The sequence below is a fragment of the Pomacea canaliculata genome, linkage group LG10, assembly GCF_003073045.1.
Source record: "Pomacea canaliculata isolate SZHN2017 linkage group LG10, ASM307304v1, whole genome shotgun sequence".
Lineage (NCBI taxonomy): Eukaryota > Metazoa > Mollusca > Gastropoda > Architaenioglossa > Ampullariidae > Pomacea > Pomacea canaliculata.
Window position 1 is genome coordinate 24,704,366 of NC_037599.1, and position 23,448 is coordinate 24,727,813.

Genomic DNA, 23,448 nt, shown 5'->3' on the forward strand with positions numbered 1-23,448 from the left:
CATCAAAACAAGACTTTCATTATGCATGACCACGACTAATAAACTATAGCTATAGAGAGAGAGGATAAAAAATGTTATTTCTATTTCATTATTTTTCTTTTTAGACGTGTATTTGGTTTATTTTATTTCAGTGCTGATTATTATTATTTTTTTGTAGTTAATATCACAAAGATGTAATTCATGGGTTGTTTTATTCTTGTGTCTAGGAAAGCCAGCATATGTGAATTTCCGGAACAGCCCTTCCTGGCTTCCCACTCTCCACTTGGGACATGAGCGATCAAGTACTTGCTCAGAAGCTGAGACTTCGAAAAACAGGTATTTGAGGCTTGTGTCTCGCAAAAGAAGTAATGCATCTGTCCCTACTCTACCTACTGCAAGCAAGAAGCGAAAATCAATCAGCAGTGAGACAAGCCGGGAAGAAAAATTATGTGAAAATGATTTTGGTTGCTCAAGTGCTTGCGAAGAAAGTTTACATGGTGACATAGAAGATTCATGTTCAAATGATCAGAACAATCGAACAGATTTTGGTTGCTCAAGTGCTTGCGAAGAAAGTTTACATGGTGGCATAGAAGATTCATGTTCAAATGATCAGAACACTCAAACAGATTTGACTGGACTAAATATAGATGCTATCATGCAGGACTCTGAGACCAGACTTCTTGATTCAGTTAAAAACAGACAACATTGTTCTATTTATGAAAGACAGGTGTATGTTGAAGATGAAGCTAAAGTTCCATTCTACACGGGACTTCCTTCATTGGCAGTAATGGACCTTATTTTCAGAACGGTAGAGCCATACATGTCTAATCAAAAACACAGTCACTGTCCAAAGAGCAAGAGTTTTTGCTGTGTTTAATTAAGATCAGACTGAACTACCAATTCCAGGATATAGGGTATCAGCTGAAAGTATCCGTGTCAAACTGTGCCAAAGGAGTTTTCATAGAACTCTTGATGTACTTGTAGCACGGTTGTCTTTTTTGTTGCACTGGCCTTCAAGAGAAGCTCTGAAACTGTCTATGCCTACATGCTTTAGAGAAAACTTTAAAGATAAAGTTGCTGTTATTGTTGACTGTTTTGAACTTGAAGCACAGAAACCCTCAGGCCAAACCAATCAGATCCAAGTTTATTCCAACTATAAAAAATATCATTCTGCCAAATTTCTGATTGGGATCACACCACAAGGTTCAATCAGCTACATTTCAGATGCATTTGGTGGCAGGGCTTCAGACAAACACATCATTGAAAATACTTCTTTGTTGTCCAACTTGTTACCAGGAGATGTAATTATGGCGACAGAGGTCTCAACATTGAAGATGAAGTTCTTTTTTTATCAAGCTAAATTAATAATTCCAGATTTTTACCCATGGAAAAAGCAACTTCACCCACTACAAGTTGAAAATTCGAGAAAAATAGCCTCTGTACGAATTCATGTTGAGAGAGTTATAGGCTTTGTTCGCAGAAAGTTTGGAATTTTGCAGTCTAAAGTGCCTATTGACCTGATGGCAACAAAGCCTGGTGATGATAATCCAGTCATAGACAAAATAGTTCGGCTTTGTTGCTGCATTGTAAATTTACATAAATCCATAGTGCCTATTGAGTAGCTATAGTGCAATTTTTTAGTTTGAAATCAGCATTTATTTTCAGAATGCATGCTTGCAATCTGTATATGTTTACATTACCAGAGAAGTTATTCTCAGATATAAAATGCACAATTACCTTACTGTAGTTCTTTTTCTTTCGCACTTTATTTATGACGATATCCAACTGATCAGATAAGTTACTTGGTAAATTGATGTGAAACTGTGAACAATATAGAATTTGTTTTTGCTGGAGATGTCATGCTTTGTATGTTGTTGATCAAAATATTTGCTGTTGACAGAATATTGTTAATATTTTTTGCTTATTAACAGGATACTCAAACATGTATAATTGAATCAAATGTTATTGTCATTTGAATGCAAATGCCGTTTGCTTCCTCAGAAGCTAATTCAGAACAATATTGATGCCAGAGCTTCTTTGTGGATTTTAGATTACCTAACCAATAGTTCTTCTTAGTAATCCATATCAGTGATGTTATTTAGATTGGGATTTTGATATGTTCCTTCTTACCCTGTAATGATTTTTTTATGTTATGTTCTGTCAGCAGACACAAAAAATTTCTGAAAAGGATTAATAAATATGCATTTGAATGTGCAAAAGTTCTTGTTTGATATTAAAGAAGAAAGAAAGAAAAGGTGTGACTGGAGAGGGAGAGATTGGGGTAGCAAGCAATGAGTGAGAGGAGGTGAAACTGGACACTTATTGAAGGGGAGGAGGATTGTGTTTCTTATTGAAGGGAGAAGCCACTGCCGGGACAGTGTGTTTTAATAGGGAGAAGAGAAAAGGATTCGGAGAGAGGTTGACGCTTGTTTAAGAGTAGAGAGCCATTTGCTAGACAGTGTGTCTCACTAGTGTGTAAGAGATCGAGTACATTTTAGTTTGGAGGTTGTGTTAGTCGAAGTGTGATTGCCAAGACAGTGAGTTTTAATAGCTAGTAGATTCCGTGGATTTTTGTGATTGTGTTAGAAGAACCATTGCCAAGACAGTGAGTTTGAATAGTAATAGATACAGGAATTTGTGTGATTGTGTTAGAGGAGACATTGCCAAGACAGTGAGTTTTAATAGTGTGCAAGGAGTTCGGTGCACTTGGTAAATGTGTTTGACGAAAGAAAGAGCCATTGTTATAGTGACTGTGTTTTCATTGGGTTTTTTATTTATTATTTTTTTTATCAATAAACATAGGCAGACTCGTATAGGCAAAATCGTTTTGTTTATTTGAGTGAAAAGCACGCAATTGTCCGACTCGCGGTGTGCTCGAGAGACGCTAGCGGTGTCGTGACACAAGCCGATATAGAGCCGCTGAAGAAACGCGAAGCGTTAGGGAAGGAAGATGGCGGACAGTGCCTCGTTGCTAACGTGTGTATCACGTGAGTGAAAACGACCCATTGGAACACATACATATAGCAAGGGAGGCAACGCATAGCATATGTAAAAGCTGAAGGAGTTAGATTTCCTGATTGTTGCAAGATTTTAAAAGACAAAAACAAAAAACACCATCATCATCATCACCCCCACTACCAACTGCAAAACCATTCCTCTTGAAATGTGGACATGGTCTCTGTGCAGAAAAATGTTTCAGTCTTGGACACTGAGGTCAAGCTTTTCCATCATTTAGAAACGCATATTAATCATGATCTTCACCATCTCACAATGACTGGGAGATAGTTACTAACGTCACTGTTGGTACCCTTCTTAAAGATGCAAAGTGGGGCAAATAATTGTGTAAAGCTCTCTAAAAATCTTGGCAAAAACAGTGGAAAAGAAAGTGTTCAGTGTATTACAAGTTCGTGGTATTACCTTACTTATTTGTTATTGCTAACTCGATCAGATTGCAAGTTAAACCTCAGCGCCGACATCTGAAGTGCAGTTAAGGTTTCAAGCAGTACATTGCAGTAATTTTAATACTGCGATTTTCAATCGACGTTAAACAGTTTCTGTGGCTCATTTTTAAAATAATAATTTCTACTTTCAATACCACTAGAAGGTCATGGGTACTGGACGGTCACAAGAAAGGGTAAAGGTCATTTCCTGTTCAAGGCGCACACTTTTTGCGCAATAGTCGTAACTTCCTCTTCCTTTGAGTTGTTGTGGGTGCTGTTCGTCGTGAGTGTTGTCTCAAAGTTCTATCTTGCTATCACACATTTTCGTGACAGATTTATGGTTTCATATTCCGCTGCCATACAAAGAATTGCCATACCTTATATTTTTTTATTTTATTTTTTTTGCAGAAGGACATCCGCGCAAAATAAACAATGTCTGACGCGGAAGGGTAAGCGTATGCCGTAGACACGTTTTGAATCTTCTAAATGTCTCTGTTTGAAAAGCTCGTGTTATATTAGGAAGCATTTAATTTTAATTAGTCCTTTATATTTAAGTTCATAAAATATTGCTGAAGTACAGATTGTTCCTGTACATATCTGCTGATGACTTTAAAATTGAAAACGATTTTATCACGTTAAAACTACTAATTTGGTATGCTACCATGTCATTCTAGTAAGAATAATACGAGCTGCCCTATCGCAACGTTATTTAAAATTGAAAGATTAAGTGCAACTTTTTTAAACGAATTCAGAAGATGTGATCTATTGCAACCAATGACACTAAAAGCACAGAGAGATTGCGAAAGAGTCCAGTTAGCATGTAGAAGTCGACCTCTTCTATACAATGCAATTTTGTGAACTGATGCAGAGATGATACCCAGCCCCAAGCTGCCGGTTCCATGGACATCTACACAGCCGTCCAGGAGGTTTTGAAGACAGCCCTTATTCACGATGGTCTGGCGCGAGGGGCAAACGAGCAACAAAGGCTCTTGATAAGTGAGTTACTGTGTTTCATTGGGATAGTAGTTGTAATTCACCGTAGCTTATCTCAGACGGTTCAAGACTATTTAATGAGTATAAAATTCCGTTGACTTGTCATACGTAACAGTAAAGGTTTTGCTACGAAGTGAATGGTGGTGCAATGGCTAAAGCACCTGCTACACAACAGGTAGTCAGGTGTCGTGTGTTTGTTTCTTGGGTATAATGTGCCCAATTTTGTGTGAGTTACCTTTTTTGTGGAAAGGGAAGAGTGTTGGGATTTTTGTTAGTACTCTGGTCAGCTCCACAATGTGTTGAGTCATTCGTTTGTGGAGGTGAATTTTTCTGCTTTTATTAAATGCTAGTTTTTAATACGATGACAAACATGCTCCCACAACTGAGAAGATGAGGATTAGCATTTTCTGAGGTTTTTTGGTCTTCAGGTGCAAATTTGTACATACCCGCTGTCAGTGAAAGCCTCATGGTTAAACCAGACAAATGAATTACTGTCCTTTTTTACTTTTGCAGACGACAGGCTCACCTGTGCATTCTCAGCAAAGTGTGAATGAACCAATGTACACAAAACTGATTGAGGCTCTTTGTGCAGAGCATGGAATCAACCTTCTAAAGGTACTTCATTAATTGTTACATGGCCTTATTGATTTGCATCTTTGAGATATCCAGTTCCTGAGGGAAGTGGGGCATTACTTCAAGGGATCAGATAACAAGTCAGATGTCCATACCTTGCAAAAGTTTTCAACAGGGACGCCTGCTGCTAAGCAGCAACTAGAATTAGGCAAATTAGGTTCTAAATACTAGTGGGTTTTATTTTTCAAATGCCTGTGATGACAAACATGCTCCCTCAACCGAGACTGATGAGGATTAGCATACATTGTCTGAGGTTCCGTCAAGCACCTCAAAAGCTTTGGTGTAAAGGACCGCAACTTGCCTGGGTCTTGAGTACTAGCCAGTAGCAGTTGTCTTTTTCTGAAAATGTAGGTGGCATCAAAGTGACCCGATAAGCACATCAAGTTTTGAAACTTCTAATGTTCTTAAGATATTGCTCAAATATGTGCAATCAAACATTTTTTTTATCTTTGGTCGGTAACCACATGTGTTACTAACTCCTTAGTTCGTGCAGCATATGAAATTTTCTGTAAACAATTGGTCAAAATGTATTAGCCACATAGTTATGTATTATACATTGTTATCTTTATTTAAAAGTGTTTTATGATTCAATGCTCAGGTGGATGACAGTAAAAAACTTGGTGAGTGGGCTGGTCTTTGCAAGATTGATAAAGAAGGCAAAGCTCGAAAGGTCAATGGATGCGGAGTCGTTGTCGTCAAGGTATGTATTTTGGGTTTTTTTTTTTTTTAACCTTGTTGCTTTTCTGAAAAAATAACCCACTGAGTCCTAGCTAATCATTTTCCCCTTTGTCAAAAGCATAGCAAGTTGGTGTGCATGATTTTGGGGTCAACTCTGTCACAAAGTGGTAACAATATTATCACACTGCTAAGGTCTAAAGTTTAATATGTTGTGTTAAGGTCTTCGGTGTTTCTAAATAATGGATGGATTTGCACACTCTTGGCCGAAATTTCATTTTTATTATAAAAATTGAGTACCTGTCATCTTATAGTGATTGTGGTGAGACTTTTGGATGCTTAATATCCTACCATAGAACCTGAACTACAGTTTTAAATTATTTTTTAACCCAGGATTATGGCAAGGAGTCCCAGGCCTTGGATGTGCTGAATGAGTATTTCCGGTCCAAAAAATAACCCAAAAGCTGCTACAGTAAAATAAAGTTCTAAAGCTTGGTTGAAGTATATTTGTGTTTTGAAATTCTGAAAGCATTGTTACTTGTGTGATAATCTTTAGCATCAGAGTGCTTAACAGCTAATACAGCAACAGCCTGCAGTTTATGCGTTTATTGCTTGTATATAGTAGGCAATCCCTTTTTCTATACAAATTGTCATAGTTATATTGACTTTGATCTGCTTTCAAAGTCATTATGACAGCTATGTATGTGGCCAGAGCTGTCCACAAGAACCCTGGTGTTGAATAGTGCTTACCATCAGTGAGTGTCAACCAAGAACACAATTCAATCGACTACAGGTTTAGGTGCACTTCCCAGTTTATGCTTGATCAAAAACGTGCACACATCAGGTTTCAATCCAGTACAAAACTAGACTTGCTACAGTTTTAATAAGCACAGATGTTCTGTTAACCTATGATGATGACTTTCCCCAAGTGGACGCCATGGGAAAAATACAAACCCTTAGACAAGCCACCAACAATGGATTCAATCAATATTTTCAAAGTGAGATCTTATTTGCATGAAGTTGTGCATCATATGTCGTGAAAGCCAGATGGGGGAAAAAAGGCAGTACTTTACAGCTTGCTGCAGTTTTCATCCTTGTTAAGATAATCAAGCCGAAGAGTTCAAAGTGCTAGCCATACTATATAGCATGTACAAAAATATGCAAGATCTGGGTGCACTTGCTAAAAAAAAAAAAAAAAACTACGTTAGAGGGCTTCACAGAAAGTGGCAGTGTTGATGATTTGTAAACATGTAAAACGGGCACTAAATATAAAAATTCAATATAGAACTTTGATAATACCACCGCTAAAAGAGTAATATCTAGATACATGTATTAGGTCTTTGGATTCACATAAATGGTTAAAAAGCATGCAGGCCAACCAAACTTGTTATAATCTCTCCAGACATACAACTTGGAAGTAGTATTGCTTAAGAATTCAAAGAACTACTTCAATCACCTTCTCAAGACACGTTAAAATGACATTTTGATTCAAATCACCATATAAATAAATCGTACTTGAACAGTTGCAAAACAATGAGACCAGTCCATTTGACACAAGTCACTGGTGATGTAGAAAAGATTTTACAGATGCAGTCTGTAAAAGCTGGGCTTGACACAGCCTTAGCCAACAACTGAAAATTTAATGCATTTCCAGGTACTTCAGCAGCGCGGTAGATAAGTACTAAATACTCTGATGAAACAGCCTCCTTAAATCATGAAGAGTGCTAATGACAGCCAAATCTGTACCTTTGCATGGCTTTCAGTTGATCTATGATGTTCCCGATCAACCATAATTTTAATTGCACAAAACAAGTGAAAAGCATACATTATATAAAACAACATCTAGTATCTTAGATCTGCTAACATCGGGAGGGAGCCACCTCAGCTAAAATATAGAAAACAAGATTATTTCCTAATACCAATATTTCTTTTGCTCATAAATCATTAATGTCAAAATTGCCCATACACCATTAAAATAAGATCATACCATCCTTGCATGCATTAGCTAAATAATCATCCAAATGCTGCATGTTCATAAAAGTTTGTAACATTATGAAGATGAACAACAATTATCTATGTGAAGTGTGCAAAACAAAAGAGGGAAAGTGAGCTCTTGTGCTGATCACTGTCAAGAAATGTTGAAACTTTCCAGGAACTGAGACAAAGACTGTGCAGGAGGACAAAATGACAAATATCTATTCTCCACTTGAGTTCTGCGACTCCCATTGTCATCATAACCTGCACAAAAATATTTTTCATCAAAATTTGCTTTCACATGTCAAAACAATAAGAAATTTGATTTTATAATTTGCAATATTTCTTTTATTATTTCAGTGTTATTATTAACTCTGTTGCAAGGGCTGTTATGATTATCACACTTATTGTATTTTAAAAAAATGAATTCTCTTCTATAAATCATAGCACCAGAATGTTTCTTTGACCTGTTTTGATCAAGAAGACTGATCATGAGTTTAGATTTTTCAGTGTAAGTACACATGACAATTCCATGACCTCAACATCTCAAAAGTCTGCCTTCCAAAAAACGTAAGTGGCCTGGTGGCAAAATGGTTGAAGCACTTGGCACCAATACAGTGAGAATCAGGTTTCTTGGGTTCAGACAGGGAAGTTGTTCTTTCTCGGAATGCGTTTAAATTAACTGAGCTGGCTGCTTTACTGTGACATAAGTTGTTGACTTGGTATAGAACACCAATTAAAAAAAGAAATCTCCATAGATATAAAAAAAATGAACATACTGTGACAGTGAAGACCTAGGAACTGGCAGACAGCATGAAGCAGCAGGCGCTCATAGCCACTGGTGTGATCCAATACAAAAACAGAATCGGGGCAGTCTTTGAAAAAGGATACCACATCCTCTTCTAGCTGAGCCAAGATACCCTGTCCAAAAAATTTCGTGCAATACCATTTTCCATGCAGTTGTGCACCTAGTGACAATATTACCTCAAACCATGTAATATTAAAAATTATTTCATAATCAAACAGAATTTCCAACTCAGTAAATGTCATGACAACATCAAGAAATCACACATTTGCTAAATGAGAAATGCTAATGATTATATATTAAACATCACTAGAGCTAACAATTTTCCTTTCAGCTATTTTCAGCACACAAACAAGTGCATCAATTATTTGTGCATTTCCATTCCCACTTTTCCGGATAGCACCGCTATTTAAAAGCACTTTCATGGAAACATATTGTTCTCCCTTGTGAAAAAATAATTTGGGAGGAACCATTTTTCCCAAAGTCTGAAATCACCAAAAATCTGAGATTTACAAGCTCTGTATTTAAATACTCTGCACTAAAAAAGACTTACAACTGGCAAGTGGCGTCGAGTCAAAATTGACCGCAAGTGTCTGTCAATCCGCCCAAAGCATTCCTGAGCACTAAAAGATGGGTGGTCTGGAATTCAACAACAGATATGTCCAGAAGAGTTTAAATGTGTATATAAGATCTAGTCACATTCCAGAATATTTACCTGGTAATATCTTGGTTATGTACTTTTCAAGCAGTTGAGGTTGTTGTGATATGCTTTTCAGTAAATAATAATAGGTTTCATAGAAATCATATCCCTATGTATAACTCAATGTAATATGCACAAAAGACTAGTGACAAATAACAATACAGCAAAAGAAATTTAATCATGAGAAAATAATGAGCAAACTTGAACAAAAAGCAAGCAACAAATCTGAAAAATGATGAGGCAGGAAAAATCGTGTCAAGATATACAAAATGTTTAAAAATTATTTTTACAGCTAACATCCGATAAGAATGCCATATTTAGCTGCAAGAGATAAAAAGACCAGATGTAAATAGTAGCTATAAAGATGGTGTCTTTTATTTTTATGGATTTATTGCATACATTTATAATGACTCAGGTGATTGACACAGCACCTGAGACAGGTCACAGAATTCTATGCTTGAACCTTAGCAAGAAATGTTATCATACTTTTGTGGTCAAAGAGCGAAGAGAGAGAATTCTCAACGAAAAGTATCTAATTAATGAAACATGCTGTACCCTTATAGTCAACATTGACAATATTCCACAGTAGCTGCCATTGCCAATACTAATCCAGTGGTAAACCACCTATGCAACAGTTTAGTAGATATCATTATTTGTTTGTTTTCTTAAATATATTAGGTCCCTTTAGTGATAGTAGCCCAGTCCTCACTAACTCCACCCCACCCATGCTGAAAGTTGCAAGACAGTCTAAGCCAGGGATGGGCAAAAGTTTTCGTTTTGCAGGCTGGTCTCAAATTTCTAAGCTATACAGCGGGCTGGTAAAATACCAAAAACCCAGGCCAGGTGACTACACAACACACCTAGCAATAATGGAATGGACAACAAATGAATACAGAACAGTGTTCATTTACCAAATTTATTGTGTAAAGTGAAGCTGTTTGAATTCGCTCACAATAAATCTTTAAAACCAACCTTTTCTTTGAAGGCAGCTACCACTGATGCTCTCTAATGATTCCATCAGACATGTCAGCCGTGTTATTTGATATCTTTGTACTTTGTCAATGTTAGAATGTTTTTATCACTGTTGTACTTGATAAATTTCAATCAAACTAACCAAGGCTGAATAAAAAAAATTAAAACAAGTGAACTTCACATTTTGGCAGATGGACAGGTACAAAGTAGTTTACCCATCTAAATGCTTTACTACAATCTTATAATTCAGCCCCTTTCACATTTAGTGCAATGATTAACTGCAAAATCAGTCTCCTTTAAGAAATGCTAAAGCTCTCTCAGGCCTTAGAAGTTAAAATCATTGACAACAGCTTTAGCCTTTCATCAGCTGTACTACATAATATTAAACTAAAATAACAGTGGTCAATAACAGTTTGGCTTGTCTGTCACCAGGAACATAATATCTCACCAGCTCGTCTGTCGCCAGAAATATTTGGCTCTGGTTTTACTTCTTCCCAGGAGTCATCCAGGCTGCTGGCCTCCTCATTTTCTACTTCCTCTCTGATGCTGGCCAGTGGTCTGTGCAGCATATACTCCTGCTCCTCCTCAGAGCAACTGATAAAATGATTCCACACCTACACAAAAACACACTCAAGACCTCCAGGATCTCATGTCATCTACAATGCCTTGAGTATACTCAAACTGTTGCTGTTATTTTCTTACATGCAGAAAATGTATCAGGAAGAAATTATTTAGGGAACTGAGCTTCCCCTCATCCCCATATTCTGCAGCATTACACAGGACAGTGAACGGCAACTACAAAATCATAAAAACAAACTGTTTCAAAGTAAGCAATATGTTAAATGCAAATTGAATAAAAGTAAATAAATTATGATTTGAAACCATTTTTTCACATGTAGACACTTTCTTGTTACAATGCAGCTCATTAGCTTACCTGCATCTTTTCTCGCTCCTGCAAAAGTGTAGCAAATGCAGAAACATTAGAGTTGTATGTGGGCATCTGGCTGCTCTCCCCTTCCTCCTCTCTGTCCACCAGACTTAACAGATGCTTAACTGTAGTACAAAACAACAAAACATAAAGAGTTTAAGAATTAAAATCTGTATACTTAAGTGCCACAGATGTTGGCATGTGCATGTACCAAGCAACAGAAATGGCCACGAAAAACTGGGTGCAAGTTTTTAAAAAGAATGACTGAAGATTTGCAGCCTATCACAGCTTTCCTTAACTTTCCACTATGATGATGATCAGATTAAAAATAAGTGAAGCAAAAGCTATTTAAAAAAAAATAAAACTACAGTGAACATTAATTTTAAAAGCTTTGAAACAGCAGATGGAGGCACACAAATATTTAGAAACATAACTCTACCATAGAACAGTCATGCAACATTTTAATGATTTCCATCTGATGAAATAATAATCATCATTAAACTTATGTAGCGCTGTTTCCCAACCAATGTCAGGCTCACAGCACTTTCTAAAAACCCACCTACGTAAATTTTAAAACAACAACTTCGTTCCTGCATTACAAAGAAATGTCCAAAGGTCCACTGTCTAAGGGGAGTGGATCATAGACAAGCCATACACAGGCACAGTAAGTACACAGCGTGAATGAGTTATTGTTTTCACGGTCTGATGAGGGGGACACAGAGAGAGAAAATTTATATCAAAGAGAAACAAAACAGGGTCTGTTGAAATAACCAGTGTACGTGGTTTTGTGTTTTTTGGTGGTGGTTGTAGTGACAATGCAGTCTGTAGCCATGTAATTAAGTGATTATCACCACCACTGTCTAGTTTTCTTTCTCACATTGTCTCTCTTTGGGTGAATCTTGCCAAATCTCTGTACCTTAACTCTGTACCATTTTTTTCTCAGATACTTCAATCCTTGTAAGAAAAGAAACTTGCAGTTTAGATTTCTTGCCATATCAATATATGCTGGAGTTCAAAATTGTACCGACTACTGCTAAAACACAGAACAACTAAACGAGTTTTGTGTTATAAATACAGAGTGATGTTAATAAGTTATAATTTTTATAAATGAATTAAACTGCTTGGCACTGTTATCAAATGTACACAAGCCCCACCTTTCATCAGCCATTTAAAAGCTATCAATCAATCAGCAATCAGTGTCTTTTCTAGCAACAGCCAGACTCAAAGCACATTAGACCAAGCTATAGACTAGCAATATATATAATACAACAATCTAATTTTTTAAAGCCTAAATTTTGCTCTTTCTTAAAACCTATTAATAAGCAGCATTTTTTTTCAAATCATTTGTAAAAAGAACCGCAAGACTCACACTGGATGCAGGAAACATGAATCTACTACTTGTTAAACATTATTGAATGAAAAGCTGCTCACTGTTGTCTGTACGGCGAGCTTGTCTGGAACCAGTGCGCCTGTACATGCCAATAAGGCAAGCTTCCAGTGATGCAGAACGAGGACGCAGCTGACGAGGTGTACGACGATGCCTGGAATATGTCATGGGAGGATGGTTCTGTGAGTCATCTTCATCAGTGGAATGGCCACCACTTGCTTCCAGAATTCTGAACACAAAATATTTTTCCTCTTGAGCAGAGAAGTTCTTACTGCCATTGAATCAAATGACTGTTTGCTATTTCAAATTATGCATTCCAACGACATAATCTATATGAAAACATTTTTTTTGTTATACAATTAAATGTCTTCTTATTCATCTATGTTCACTACCTGAGGACTTACATACTGATGAATTTTGTCAAGATTTCTTAAATACTTATGTAGTTTTATTTATTAATCTAATATCATATTCGCCTTTATAAATCAGGTTTGCTTACAATACTTAAGAACAAATTCATACAATTTTTTACTACTTACTTTTTAAAGTGTACAAATTTTTAACCTAAATATGAGGTGAAGCAATCATTGTAACGCATCATGCTCTCATTATCATTTGTTTTGACATCGATTTTTCAGCAAGCATACGTGCAGTGTTTATGTAGATTCAAAGAAAACAGTGAATGTATCGATTTACTCTTTTTAAAAACTCGTTTATGTATACGTTGCACACATTAACAGATCCTGAAACTACCAGCTGAGTGAGGACATATCAGTGGTTTCAAAACAGCATTAAGTGTAAGCACTGTTTAGATGTAAACAAACACGAACTCTCATTCCTACCGAACTACAAACAATATGAGTCTCTTTTTTATTGGAAATTTGAACAGCTACTAACGCAATTAATTTTAAATCATTTGACTTACTGCATAGCATCCTCCTGAATATAAGGACCAAAGAAAATGTCCTTATTTTCACGAGTAACTCCCATTTTGCAAATTTAATTGATCTGACAATGACTCCGATAGCCAAGGCAGAGGTCGTCGACACTTGCGAGTCACTGATGAAACCTGGTTCCTCAAAATTATGGAGTGCAATCAAGTATTGATGACATTAATTTTTTCAATTGTTTATTTTTAATTAGACAGATCATATGTGTAAATCTGTCAATTGTGCAGGCTGATAAAATGTTTAGAAAGAAATTTTATTTTAATTATCTTAATCGTGTGACGTTTATTTCGTTTTGTATACGATTCGTCTTTTTATGCAGTCAAGATCGAAGATATTCGTGTCTGTCAAAACGAAATAAATTTTAATTGTCTGTGGTATATAGTGGCAATCATAAAAAGACGACACTCTGTATCGTAACTATAATAAGAGAAAATCGATTAGACACATCTGCAAATACAAGGTATGTGTGTGTGATTGTTGCTAGGTGACGAAAGAGAGAGTGCGTGTATAGTAATCACGGACGTGTATAGTATCAGTGGCGTAGGAACAAGGGGGGCAGCGGGGGCAGCCGCCCCCCAAGGAAAATACAGAATATCCTTTTGCCCCCCAATAATTTGAGACGTAATTCCTCACAAAGAGCAAAGAACCAAAGAAAGGTAGGGGAACGTAGAGAGGAGACGGTTATCACCGTACTGACGATCAGTCCGTTGGTATTGTTTTGCCATGCTAATTGCAGGCTGTGTTGAAGCCTGAGGAAGAAAGCAGCCGGACAGTACATCGAGTGTGGTTCTCCCATGCGCGACGCCTTTTTCTTGGCGGTTTTCGTTTCATAAAACATCCCCACCCACTCGCTGTCACCCTAAAGTTATCTTGCTATCGCTTACAACCGAACCGAAGGGGCCGCACTATCGGGAACACAGAATGCCAGAACGAATTAGTTGCATATACCCAGTGAGTCTTGCCAATCAGACAGGAACCCTTAACTTTGTGAAAAGCTAGCGAAGCACGAGGAAGGCAAGACTGCGGAGTCCCTATATTGGTAGTTTCTTTTAGAGACAGAGAGACTGGTATTATTGCTATCTACGACTCAGGGGAAGTGCATAAGTAACATTTCTAAAACTACACAAGGGCATCACTCTTTTATCATCAACGACTGTCGCTGGTACTCAACATAAGTTATCTTGTGTTATACTGTTTGGTTTGTTATAATTGTATAATGTGTCCGTGTTTTGGTAGAATCGCATCGCTCGCCTCAGCACCGTCGGGTAGCGAGAGCACTAGGTCCTGGACAGTTTATGGCCCTTAATTACACGGTAGCCTTGCGTCCCTTCCTCTCTTGTCTCTTAGGGTTCTCTTTGGGTGGATGGGGCTATTTTCCCACGTGTTTCAGGTATAGGGCTGTGCCTCTTGTAACGTGTATTATCTCGCGGACGCTGGGCCCTGTGGGTAGGGAAGGTTCTGAGGTTTCTTGAAGCCTATAGAAACCTGCCACACAGGTAATGTGGACTGGGGAAGACGCGTGGCGGAGAGACCTTGCCCGTCTCTGGAGAGTCGGGGGTTTGCCAAAACCGCGTTTGTTTTTTGAGCGCGTGTGAGTAGGCTTAATTAATCTTTACCTTTGTTTTTCCACCGATGGCTACCCTGCCCAGTATGCAGACGGTACGGTGTGTGACCGAGTGTGACTGCGCGGCCTGTGCATGCGCGCATGTGTGCATAGGTGTGTGCGCGCTGGTGTAAATATGTGCAGAGCTGAATGTTGATCGTTGCTGTCACGGGGTTTGGTGTTTTCTTTTTTAGGTTTGGTAGCCGGGGAGTTCATTCTTTAATTTGGTTTTTTTTATTTAATGCTGCTTTGCCTTTAACAATAAAGCAGCGTGTGTGATGCTACACTGTGTACGTGCGTGCAGTACCCCCCCCCATCCTTTTTTACGTAATGTGCGATTGCGAACGCCGTTCACTGTCAGCAGGGAGTTTGCCCCCCAACGCCGAACATCTTCCTACGCCACTGAGTATGGGTGTGTGGGATGCGACTGTTGTTTTGTTTATTGCTTGCGAACTCCAAAGACAAAGTTCTGTATCTGTTATAAACAGACAAAGATGTATATGTTCTGGCGTGAAAAATTATCGAGGTCGTAAAAAATCCTCTGTATAATTTAAAGTCGATCAGTTAATTCTAGAATTCTGCGTAGCACTCGTCGTCTGCGTTAATCAATTTTACAATTTAAAATTTGATGTAAAGCGTTCTATACAATACTGTACGTGGCGTGAGAAGATGATCGGCTTTACGATGTGTGTGTGGGGAGGGAAGGAACTCGATCCATGCTGAGTGATCAAAGTTCACATTTTTGCTTCCTCACCATCTTTTTTTTTTTTTTTTTAATATAACATTTATTTTCCATTAACACATTACAGACTTAACACATTATATGCTTAAACAATTCATATCCATTGCAATATAACAAACATTCAAAGTCATGCATGTCAAAATACATGTATAAAAGTCTATATAAAGTCACTGTTTAAGTTCTAGTCGACAAGTTGCATATAAGACAGCCACTGTTTTATAATTCTGTCTTCTTTCATTTCCAAGCATGTATTAAAAATTTCAAGCTTATGTCTATGCTGCAGCATCAGAATGAATGGTTGCAACTGGAGTGTGTACGTGTGGTTTTTTTTTTTAAATTGCAGGAGTATATTATATATGATGTAGCAAGCAGTAAGATTAAATTCAGTAGTGAATCTGTCTTCAAGGTATTGCTGCATCCAAATAAAACAAGGTGTTCACTTAAAATCATCCTTGTCATAATACCACAGTTGTTTGATGCATAATTTTGAAAGTTTTGCAAGAAATCTTGGACATATTTACATTTCAAAAATGTATGTTGAATTTTTTTGGTCACATATCTACATTAGTCACAAACATCAGCCTTCTCTACACTCGTATTAACTAAAGTTATTTTTGTCCCCAATATTCTATGCAGGACTCTGATTTGAAGCCATTTAAATCTAACATCTTTAACGTTGGCAATTTTTCTAAAGATAGTGTGCCAATCAATATTTCTATTTAGTCTTTTGTCCCATTTTGGACAGCAATTAGGTATATTGGTTACCATTTTATCATAATACAGTCTGGCACCTTTTGTATAGATTGAATTACACTAAGAGTATTTGAGTCATAGGTAAGCAATCGTGCTTTAGTTATATTCACTCTGTTTGGATGTATGCATTCCTTTATGGCATTTATGCAACCATTCAAAGAGACAAAATTAATGTTTACATTATATATCCTTTTAACATCTTGACATGATAGGAAATCTCCTCTTTCATCCAGTAGGTGTTTGATTAAATATATCCCTTTGCCTACCTAACTTGGCTTTTATAAAAACAGCAATGAAGGTCAATTTCAAATGTCTAAATAAATGTACAACTACTGTTCATTTTCGCATACCTCGCTGGGAGTTCGATTCTGGGTATGAGATCCTATCTTGCTACAGCGGCAGATGACAAAGCCCAACGCTTACGCCTTATATCGTGGGTATACACTGTATAGTGAACAATCAATCCAATCCTTCGTGTTTGTAAACCATTTCTTCCTCTGGCCATCGCATCGTCGTCCACCGTCTTCGACAAGGTGTCATGCCAGGTCTCATGGCCAAATCAGACCAGCTTAGGCCGCTTGACTGTTGAAAGCAGGTGTCGGACGAGTGGCGACCGTGCTTTGTACAATGTCATGTGCTCGGTACGAGATACAGAGCAGCCTCCTCTGCCACCTGTTCTCGAATACCTGGATTTTCCACTCTGTGTTGGCAAGCAGAGGCTGCACTAGTGGAAAATAGGACGATTAGAGATATTTTTAGTACAGTATCGTGAATTTAAAGCTGAATAATGTCAAATTTTAAGGACTGTTTGTTTATGTCCAGATTTTTGGGGTCTTTTCATTTTCATTCTTTTTCGTTTAGGGCCAAGGCATGATGTGTAGGCAGTATGTAATGCAATCTGCACCATATCTTGTATACATCAAACGATTTGCTGAAAAAAAGTTATTTTTACTGTCGTAACAATGGATTGTTATATGGCTAGCTACAGAATGTCCCTGTACTATCAAAACCCTATTCAAATTCCTAGCTTAAACGCATGTGCAGTAGCAAATCTCGCGAGCGTCGATCAAATCCCGCTTTTTCCTCTACCAAACAACTTTTGGTAAAACGTGCGTATTTCAATGTAGAATTTGATCAATGTTCACCTGATCGGGGAGTGCATATATGAGCAAACGATAACCTGTGTGTATGTTATCTCGTGCACACGTGATCCAGTCTCTTTATGCTTTATTGATTAAAAATCCGCAGTCATCACTGTTCCAAAAGTGGACTTCAAAGAAGGCCGCAAAGAAGTGAAGAGGGACTTTTGAAGACCGATATGCTGCAGAATATTCACAAAATATATTATTATTTAAAACAATCAACTGCTGTTTGTAACAGTCAGACTTTTGATGAGCTATCTAGTTACACAGAAGACGTAGACCGGTAACGTCACAATCGTTCCTTTCAGTTGCCGGACTTCTGAAAGTGGCTAGTGCCGCCCTCGCGCCATACGAGGGCTTTGTCCAGATAAGTAAAGAAGGGCTGGTAGTGGCGGGTGCCGTGCATGTGATGGGCGTAGTGCGCGCGAGCTCCTCCCATCAGGCCTCCGGGCACCACGTGCTGCAGACCCCAGGGAAAGTCGTAACCGCTGTGGTTGTCGACCAGCAGCCAAATGAACACAGGAACAAACACAGCGCGGGACAGCGGGTGGCTAGCAAACAGAAAACAAATCCCATAACAATTTTACGATTTTTTTTTTATGACAGCTCCTCTGTGTGTGTGTGCTGCGCATCTTCACTCGAAACAAATGATATTAAAATTCGCTATGAAAAAAACAATAGTGACAGACTGAAAAAAATAAGAACAGTATTTGCACTGGATGCTGCTAAGAAACAATGCAGATATCTGCGCATGGGCCTGCAAACACACCAACCTAAAGAGTATTTTCAAAGCCTGGTTAGCAGCGAGAACCAATGTGACGCGTTCTCCCATTGACAGCTGGTTGGTAACGTGCGCGTGCATGACGTCCTGCACGTGATGTCGTTCATGTAGCAGTAAGTACAGCTTCCGGTGCTTGTGCAGCATTAGATGTATGAAGAAGAACATGGCGTCGTAAATAAGCACACTGCCAATCACCTGAAAGACAAGGCGAGAAACAAGTGAAACCACAGCCACACACCTTTATGTATAGCAGTCTACTTCAGGGGTAAATTGTCTTGAACACCTTAGGGTATGGAGAGACAGGACCGTCTAAACCACTTAGTGGCTGCAGTATAGAGGAGAGTATAATTGAGGTTATTTCACTTGCATCGCGTACTTGCCACAAACACGCTTGGTTTTGCGTAGATGACAGTTACAACAAGATATTCTAGCCCGGAGACAAGTCAAAGTGAGAGGTCGGCAGAAAGAATGAAGGCTGAGGAAACTATGAGTGCCTTACTGATCCCACTTGCCTTCACCCGATGTACGTAAGTTCGCAACTATCTGAATCAATTCGTGCTGAAAGGAGAATCAAATTATGGAGCGGAATATAAGCTCTCGCCAAATTTACTTATGCTTTCTTCGTACACTGACATCATACAAACCCTCCAACGAAAAAAATAAAAAAGAGAAAGCAATACAGGTAGCCATGTGACCGAGGCAATCAAGCACTTGCAAGCAAGCCGTCCACTATTCATTCCACGCCCTGAACAGAACTTTAAAATATTCAGGTGTATTAGGCATTGCTGATTTTCTACAATGCTTAGCTCTTTTCATTGTAGCAAACAGATGCAAGTGTGTGTGTGTGTGTGTGTTTCAGTCTAAACGTCCTTTTGCTTTGTTCAATTCATCACGAATGTTATTCAACAGTAATGTGTCTATTTGCAGTGCAGCAGCCCATGTTAAGCAAACCGTTCTACTACCTTGGACTTCCTTGTTGTACAGCACCTGAAAAAAGAGCTGGCCTACAGACGGGGGCGCGGCAGGCAGGGCGCGAGTAGTCTGGATCCACGCTAGCTCCTTGGTGCGCCAGAGTGTGGGGTCCACCCCATTGTACTTCTTCACAATGACCGTGTCCAGCAAAGCCAGTGGTGCCATGTACCACACCACGTCTTTCAGTATGCCGAGAAAAGGCTGACGACAGACAGACCACAGCACAGAGTCCGTACAATCACTCACCTAAATATTATCTATTGTCGTCGGCTCATCGGATTTGTTTTCTATTCCAGTCTCTCTGCATTCTGCCTCAGTATCTATCTACAGCATTACTGAACAATATATTCAAAACGTTTTTGTGGATGTCTTTGACAACATTTAGTTAACATCAGTAGCAGTTATCACTTACGCACAAAACTCTTAGTAAAATCATGATATAGTATTTTAGCTTTATTCGTGACTTTGACAGCTTAGTACTAAGTATAGGACTAAATTGTAACAAGTCAGAGCAAAGATAGTGCACATTTTGCCTAAAGAAATTACCTGATGAATGTAAGTAACTGACGGGTGGACTTTGAACCGATCGAACCAGCGTATGAAGTGTAGGGCGAAGGGATAGACAGAAATAATAATGGCGTAAATCAGTGTCGCCCAACCTGTCTCAAAGTACACGGTGTTGAACCACCATGTTGTCAACAAGTAGCTCCATGTGACGTTAATACAGGACTGTATGATGTCACGCCAGACGACGCAGGCCAGGATAGACAGCAGGACACAGACCCTGACAAGAGCCACCACGGTTTTTCCCTGTCGACTGAGAGGTTCGTGTGAATTCAGCGGAGGGTACTTCTCTCTGCCCATGTCGTCAGCACGGGTAGAGACGTCACAAGCACACGTACGAGCGAACGTCACTTCGATCTTCTGGAGTTGCGATTGGTTATCTGTATAGATGAGAGATTGTCAGGTGTAGCCCCACAAAAGGTAAAATATCTGCCTCCACACTCACCTGCATCTGATGACCTACAACTGATCGTCTGTAATTGATCACCTGTTGATCGCCTTTAATCGATCACCTACAATTGATCAGATGCTTTGAACAATCCAAACTTCTGAGATGTACTTAGTTATCTTCAATCCTGTCGAAGTGTTGATTTTTGCTTGCCTGAACTGAAAATGAAAACCCCATTGTTCACAAAATTTTGTAAAAACATGAACATGCAATAACAAAGCGACAAACAATAATATTGTTATAAAGCGACCCACAAGACTAGAAAATTTATGTGTTTACCATCATCCTACAAAGAAAAAAGGAAAAAAAAATAGATGAGATGTTTATGACTAGCATATGCACACTAGCATTTAAAGACATTTGAGCAACATCGTATTAAGCATTATTCGCAGCCGGAGAGGTTTTTTTTTTTTTTTTTTTTTTTTTTTTTTTTTTGAGAGCCTGATGAGTACAATCGTTAACCTTGCAGAAATATTAATGGAGATAAGAAGGAAACAGAGAGAGAGAAGGAAAGAGGTAAGGTATGGCAGATGATCTACTATCTATTCTAGGGCATCTGCAAGATTCACGTAAGCACAGTAGTTTCCTGTTTGAAGAGACGGACAAAAGCCCTGCGTGCTCACTACGTGTATAGTGCCTCGCAGATCGAGTTGTACACAGTAATTGCTTTTGCGCCCCTCCCATCTTCCCCCTAGGGCCTAGGCACAAGGTCTGTACTGTAAACACCCAGCTGTATGTTCTATAACCATTAACGCCTACTAGCTGTGGGTTCACTCGAATGACAGGTTCCTTGTGACAGCAGGCTAAGTCCACACAGCTCGGCTAAAACCTAACATATATATATAAAAAACCACGAGATTTTATGCCTAGCCCGGTATTTTATCCAGTAGGTCTTTAATGCACTAATAAATCTTAATTGTCAGGCCACTAGAACAGGATGAAAGTCATATCTAAAGACATACAATCCACGTATGTGAACAGGCTTGTAGAGGACGGAAGTATGTGGTTCAAGCACACCAAGACCGAGCGTCTACATCCTTGTTAACTACTGAAATGATATATGGTTCTCAAATATTCTGTACATTAACAATAAATATAAGTAAGAACTTGTAGGATGGCATACAGACTAATGGCTACTTTCAGAATTTGTTAGGCAGACTGTTATGTGACAGACTTGAATTAATGTGACAAAATATTTTACTTGATGGTTTGATGGGGTTTTTTTCAATATCACATTCACAGATTCGTTAATATTTGTCCCCTGCCCTTCATACACGCTCTCCTCTCTCACGACAGGCCTCTGATAACTCATAATGAGTAGATGAAAATGGCCACGCGAGTCGAGATGACAAAAGAATGAGAGACACCGATGACCGCCGGTTTGCGGCTTCACTTCTCTCATCAAACAGGTCACGAAGAGAGCAGACGACGGCTCCACACATTCACATTCTGACTTTTGTAAAGACATTTCAAACGAAGACATATGATACTGATAAAGGATGAAGATAGTAAAGGTGGCTACTGATTGATTTTCTTACCTCGTGAATTAGTAATTCGGAAATATCGCTCTCAGTTGCTGAATTTCCCGCGCGCACCAGTCCAGCAAAATGCTGCAGTGGCAGACGACTGGGACAATGACCTTGACCCTTACGCAATGCGCCGTCAATCTGCTGACTACGTCATCAGTATCTGCGGTCGGCTGCTCGCTGTGTGCAGGCAGGCAGGGCGGACTACACACTCGCAGTCGATTGTTCCACAAGAAGTAGCAGTGGATCCGCATTCCCGTACAGCTTGTGGTAGTCACTGTGGCTGACTAAAGTCCCACTCAAGCAAAGCGGTTCGCGCTAGACTGACAATGTCGGTAACGACAACTGTAGTTGTTCAAAGATGGCGCCCTTGTCTTTGTCTTGTCTTCCAGTTTTGTGTCTGGGGACAGCCTGCTGCTTGTTTTATCCTTGTAGCAACAGGCAAGAAAATTATTTCGTTGGACAAAGTAAATAAGTAAAAATATTCACTTAGATACATCAATACAACGTTTTGCTGTTGTTTTAAATTTAAAGTGAGATCACAGCAAAATACTAAATGACTGCACAAATAATATATACACCCTCTGTAACTCCATTTACACCTATAGAAGTTAGATCACGTGCAATGCACCATCTCACGTTTGTGCAAACCCCTCTCTCAACCTCCTTTTCTTATTTATCATTATTTCTCTTAACTTAATATTGAATGTGGAATGAATGAAATGAGAGGATTTATTGCAGGGTTTTTATTTACAAAGTTATAGTGAACCCATACGTGCTTCTTAAAGTGGCTGCAAATTTGTTTCCTGTCCACTAGCATATGCTATGACAATGGACCGCACATAAACAGTCCTTGCTATGACTTGGATTATGGGTAACACTTACAGCCGATCGTACAACTTGTATTAGCATACACCAGCTACCATATAACACTTAATTATTACCATCCTTTTCTTTTAATAAAACAAGTGGCACTCAGTGTGACTCCTTGTGTTAGTCTGCGTGTCTGAGCCATAGGCAGTAATGTAAGACAACCTATGTTAGATGAGATCGACAGTATGTATGACTGATTATATATAAGAAGAAGAGAGCAACGCCTTCGTCAAACATGCAACAACGACAAGGGAGGGAACAATTGCGAGCACTGATCTTGTTTCCGGGGCTGAGAGTAGGGTTGCTGTTCCTGCTCCGATTACATGGCGAAACAAGAATTGTGGAATTACATAAGGAATGGCTGCTAGTATAAACTTCTCATATATATATATGCTGCCTAGAGCAATATACAAGCACATACACATTTTTCTTACCTTGAATTATTAAATTTGTATTATCTGTTGACATTTATTTTACTGATAATCTGACAGATCTGTCTCCTTAGCATTTATGTTTCTTTATTTCTTTCTCGCTCTCTCTCTCTCACAAACTTTTCTGTGGAAGATTCTTCTTTTTCGTGCCCTCTTTCTCCTTCTCCTCGCTCATTA

The 23,448-nt window shown here is 38.7% G+C and overlaps 3 protein-coding genes across 4 annotated transcripts; 1 reads left to right on the forward strand and 2 right to left on the reverse strand.

Moving 5' to 3' along the window:
* The first annotated feature begins 3,617 nt into the window (after window positions 1-3,617).
* On the forward strand, window positions 3,618-6,215 carry LOC112574482 (40S ribosomal protein S12-like). The gene is given in 8 exon segments (XM_025255586.1): window positions 3,618-3,702; window positions 3,828-3,868; window positions 4,288-4,385; window positions 4,388-4,415; window positions 4,926-4,951; window positions 4,954-5,027; window positions 5,644-5,745; window positions 6,114-6,215. Coding segments are annotated over 7 exon segments (408 nt in total). The 5' UTR covers window positions 3,618-3,702; window positions 3,828-3,851; the 3' UTR covers window positions 6,177-6,215.
* Window positions 6,216-6,514: 299 nt separating this feature from the next.
* On the reverse strand, window positions 6,515-13,559 carry LOC112574479 (R3H domain-containing protein 4-like). The gene is made up of 7 exons (XM_025255583.1): window positions 13,412-13,559; window positions 12,531-12,715; window positions 11,106-11,224; window positions 10,620-10,785; window positions 9,053-9,138; window positions 8,474-8,615; window positions 6,515-7,958 (listed from the first exon to the last, which is right to left on the reverse strand). The coding sequence occupies exons 1-7, from the start codon at window positions 13,474-13,476 to the stop codon at window positions 7,849-7,851; spliced, it is 873 nt and encodes a 290-aa protein (XP_025111368.1). The 5' UTR covers window positions 13,477-13,559; the 3' UTR covers window positions 6,515-7,848.
* Window positions 13,560-17,744: 4,185 nt separating this feature from the next.
* LOC112574477 (cholesterol 25-hydroxylase-like) lies at window positions 17,745-22,312 on the reverse strand. Of its 2 annotated transcripts, XM_025255577.1 has the most exons (5): window positions 21,980-22,312; window positions 19,976-20,599; window positions 19,445-19,630; window positions 18,450-18,652; window positions 17,745-18,227 (listed from the first exon to the last, which is right to left on the reverse strand). In XM_025255577.1, exons 2-5 carry the CDS (start codon window positions 20,291-20,293, stop codon window positions 17,981-17,983), a joined length of 954 nt encoding a protein of 317 aa, XP_025111362.1. In that variant the 5' UTR covers window positions 20,294-20,599; window positions 21,980-22,312; the 3' UTR covers window positions 17,745-17,980. The 2 variants fall into 2 exon arrangements, with proteins under 2 accessions (XP_025111362.1, XP_025111363.1); XM_025255578.1 differs by lacking the exon at window positions 21,980-22,312 and having other exon boundaries at window positions 20,089-20,226.
* Window positions 22,313-23,448: the final 1,136 nt, after the last annotated feature.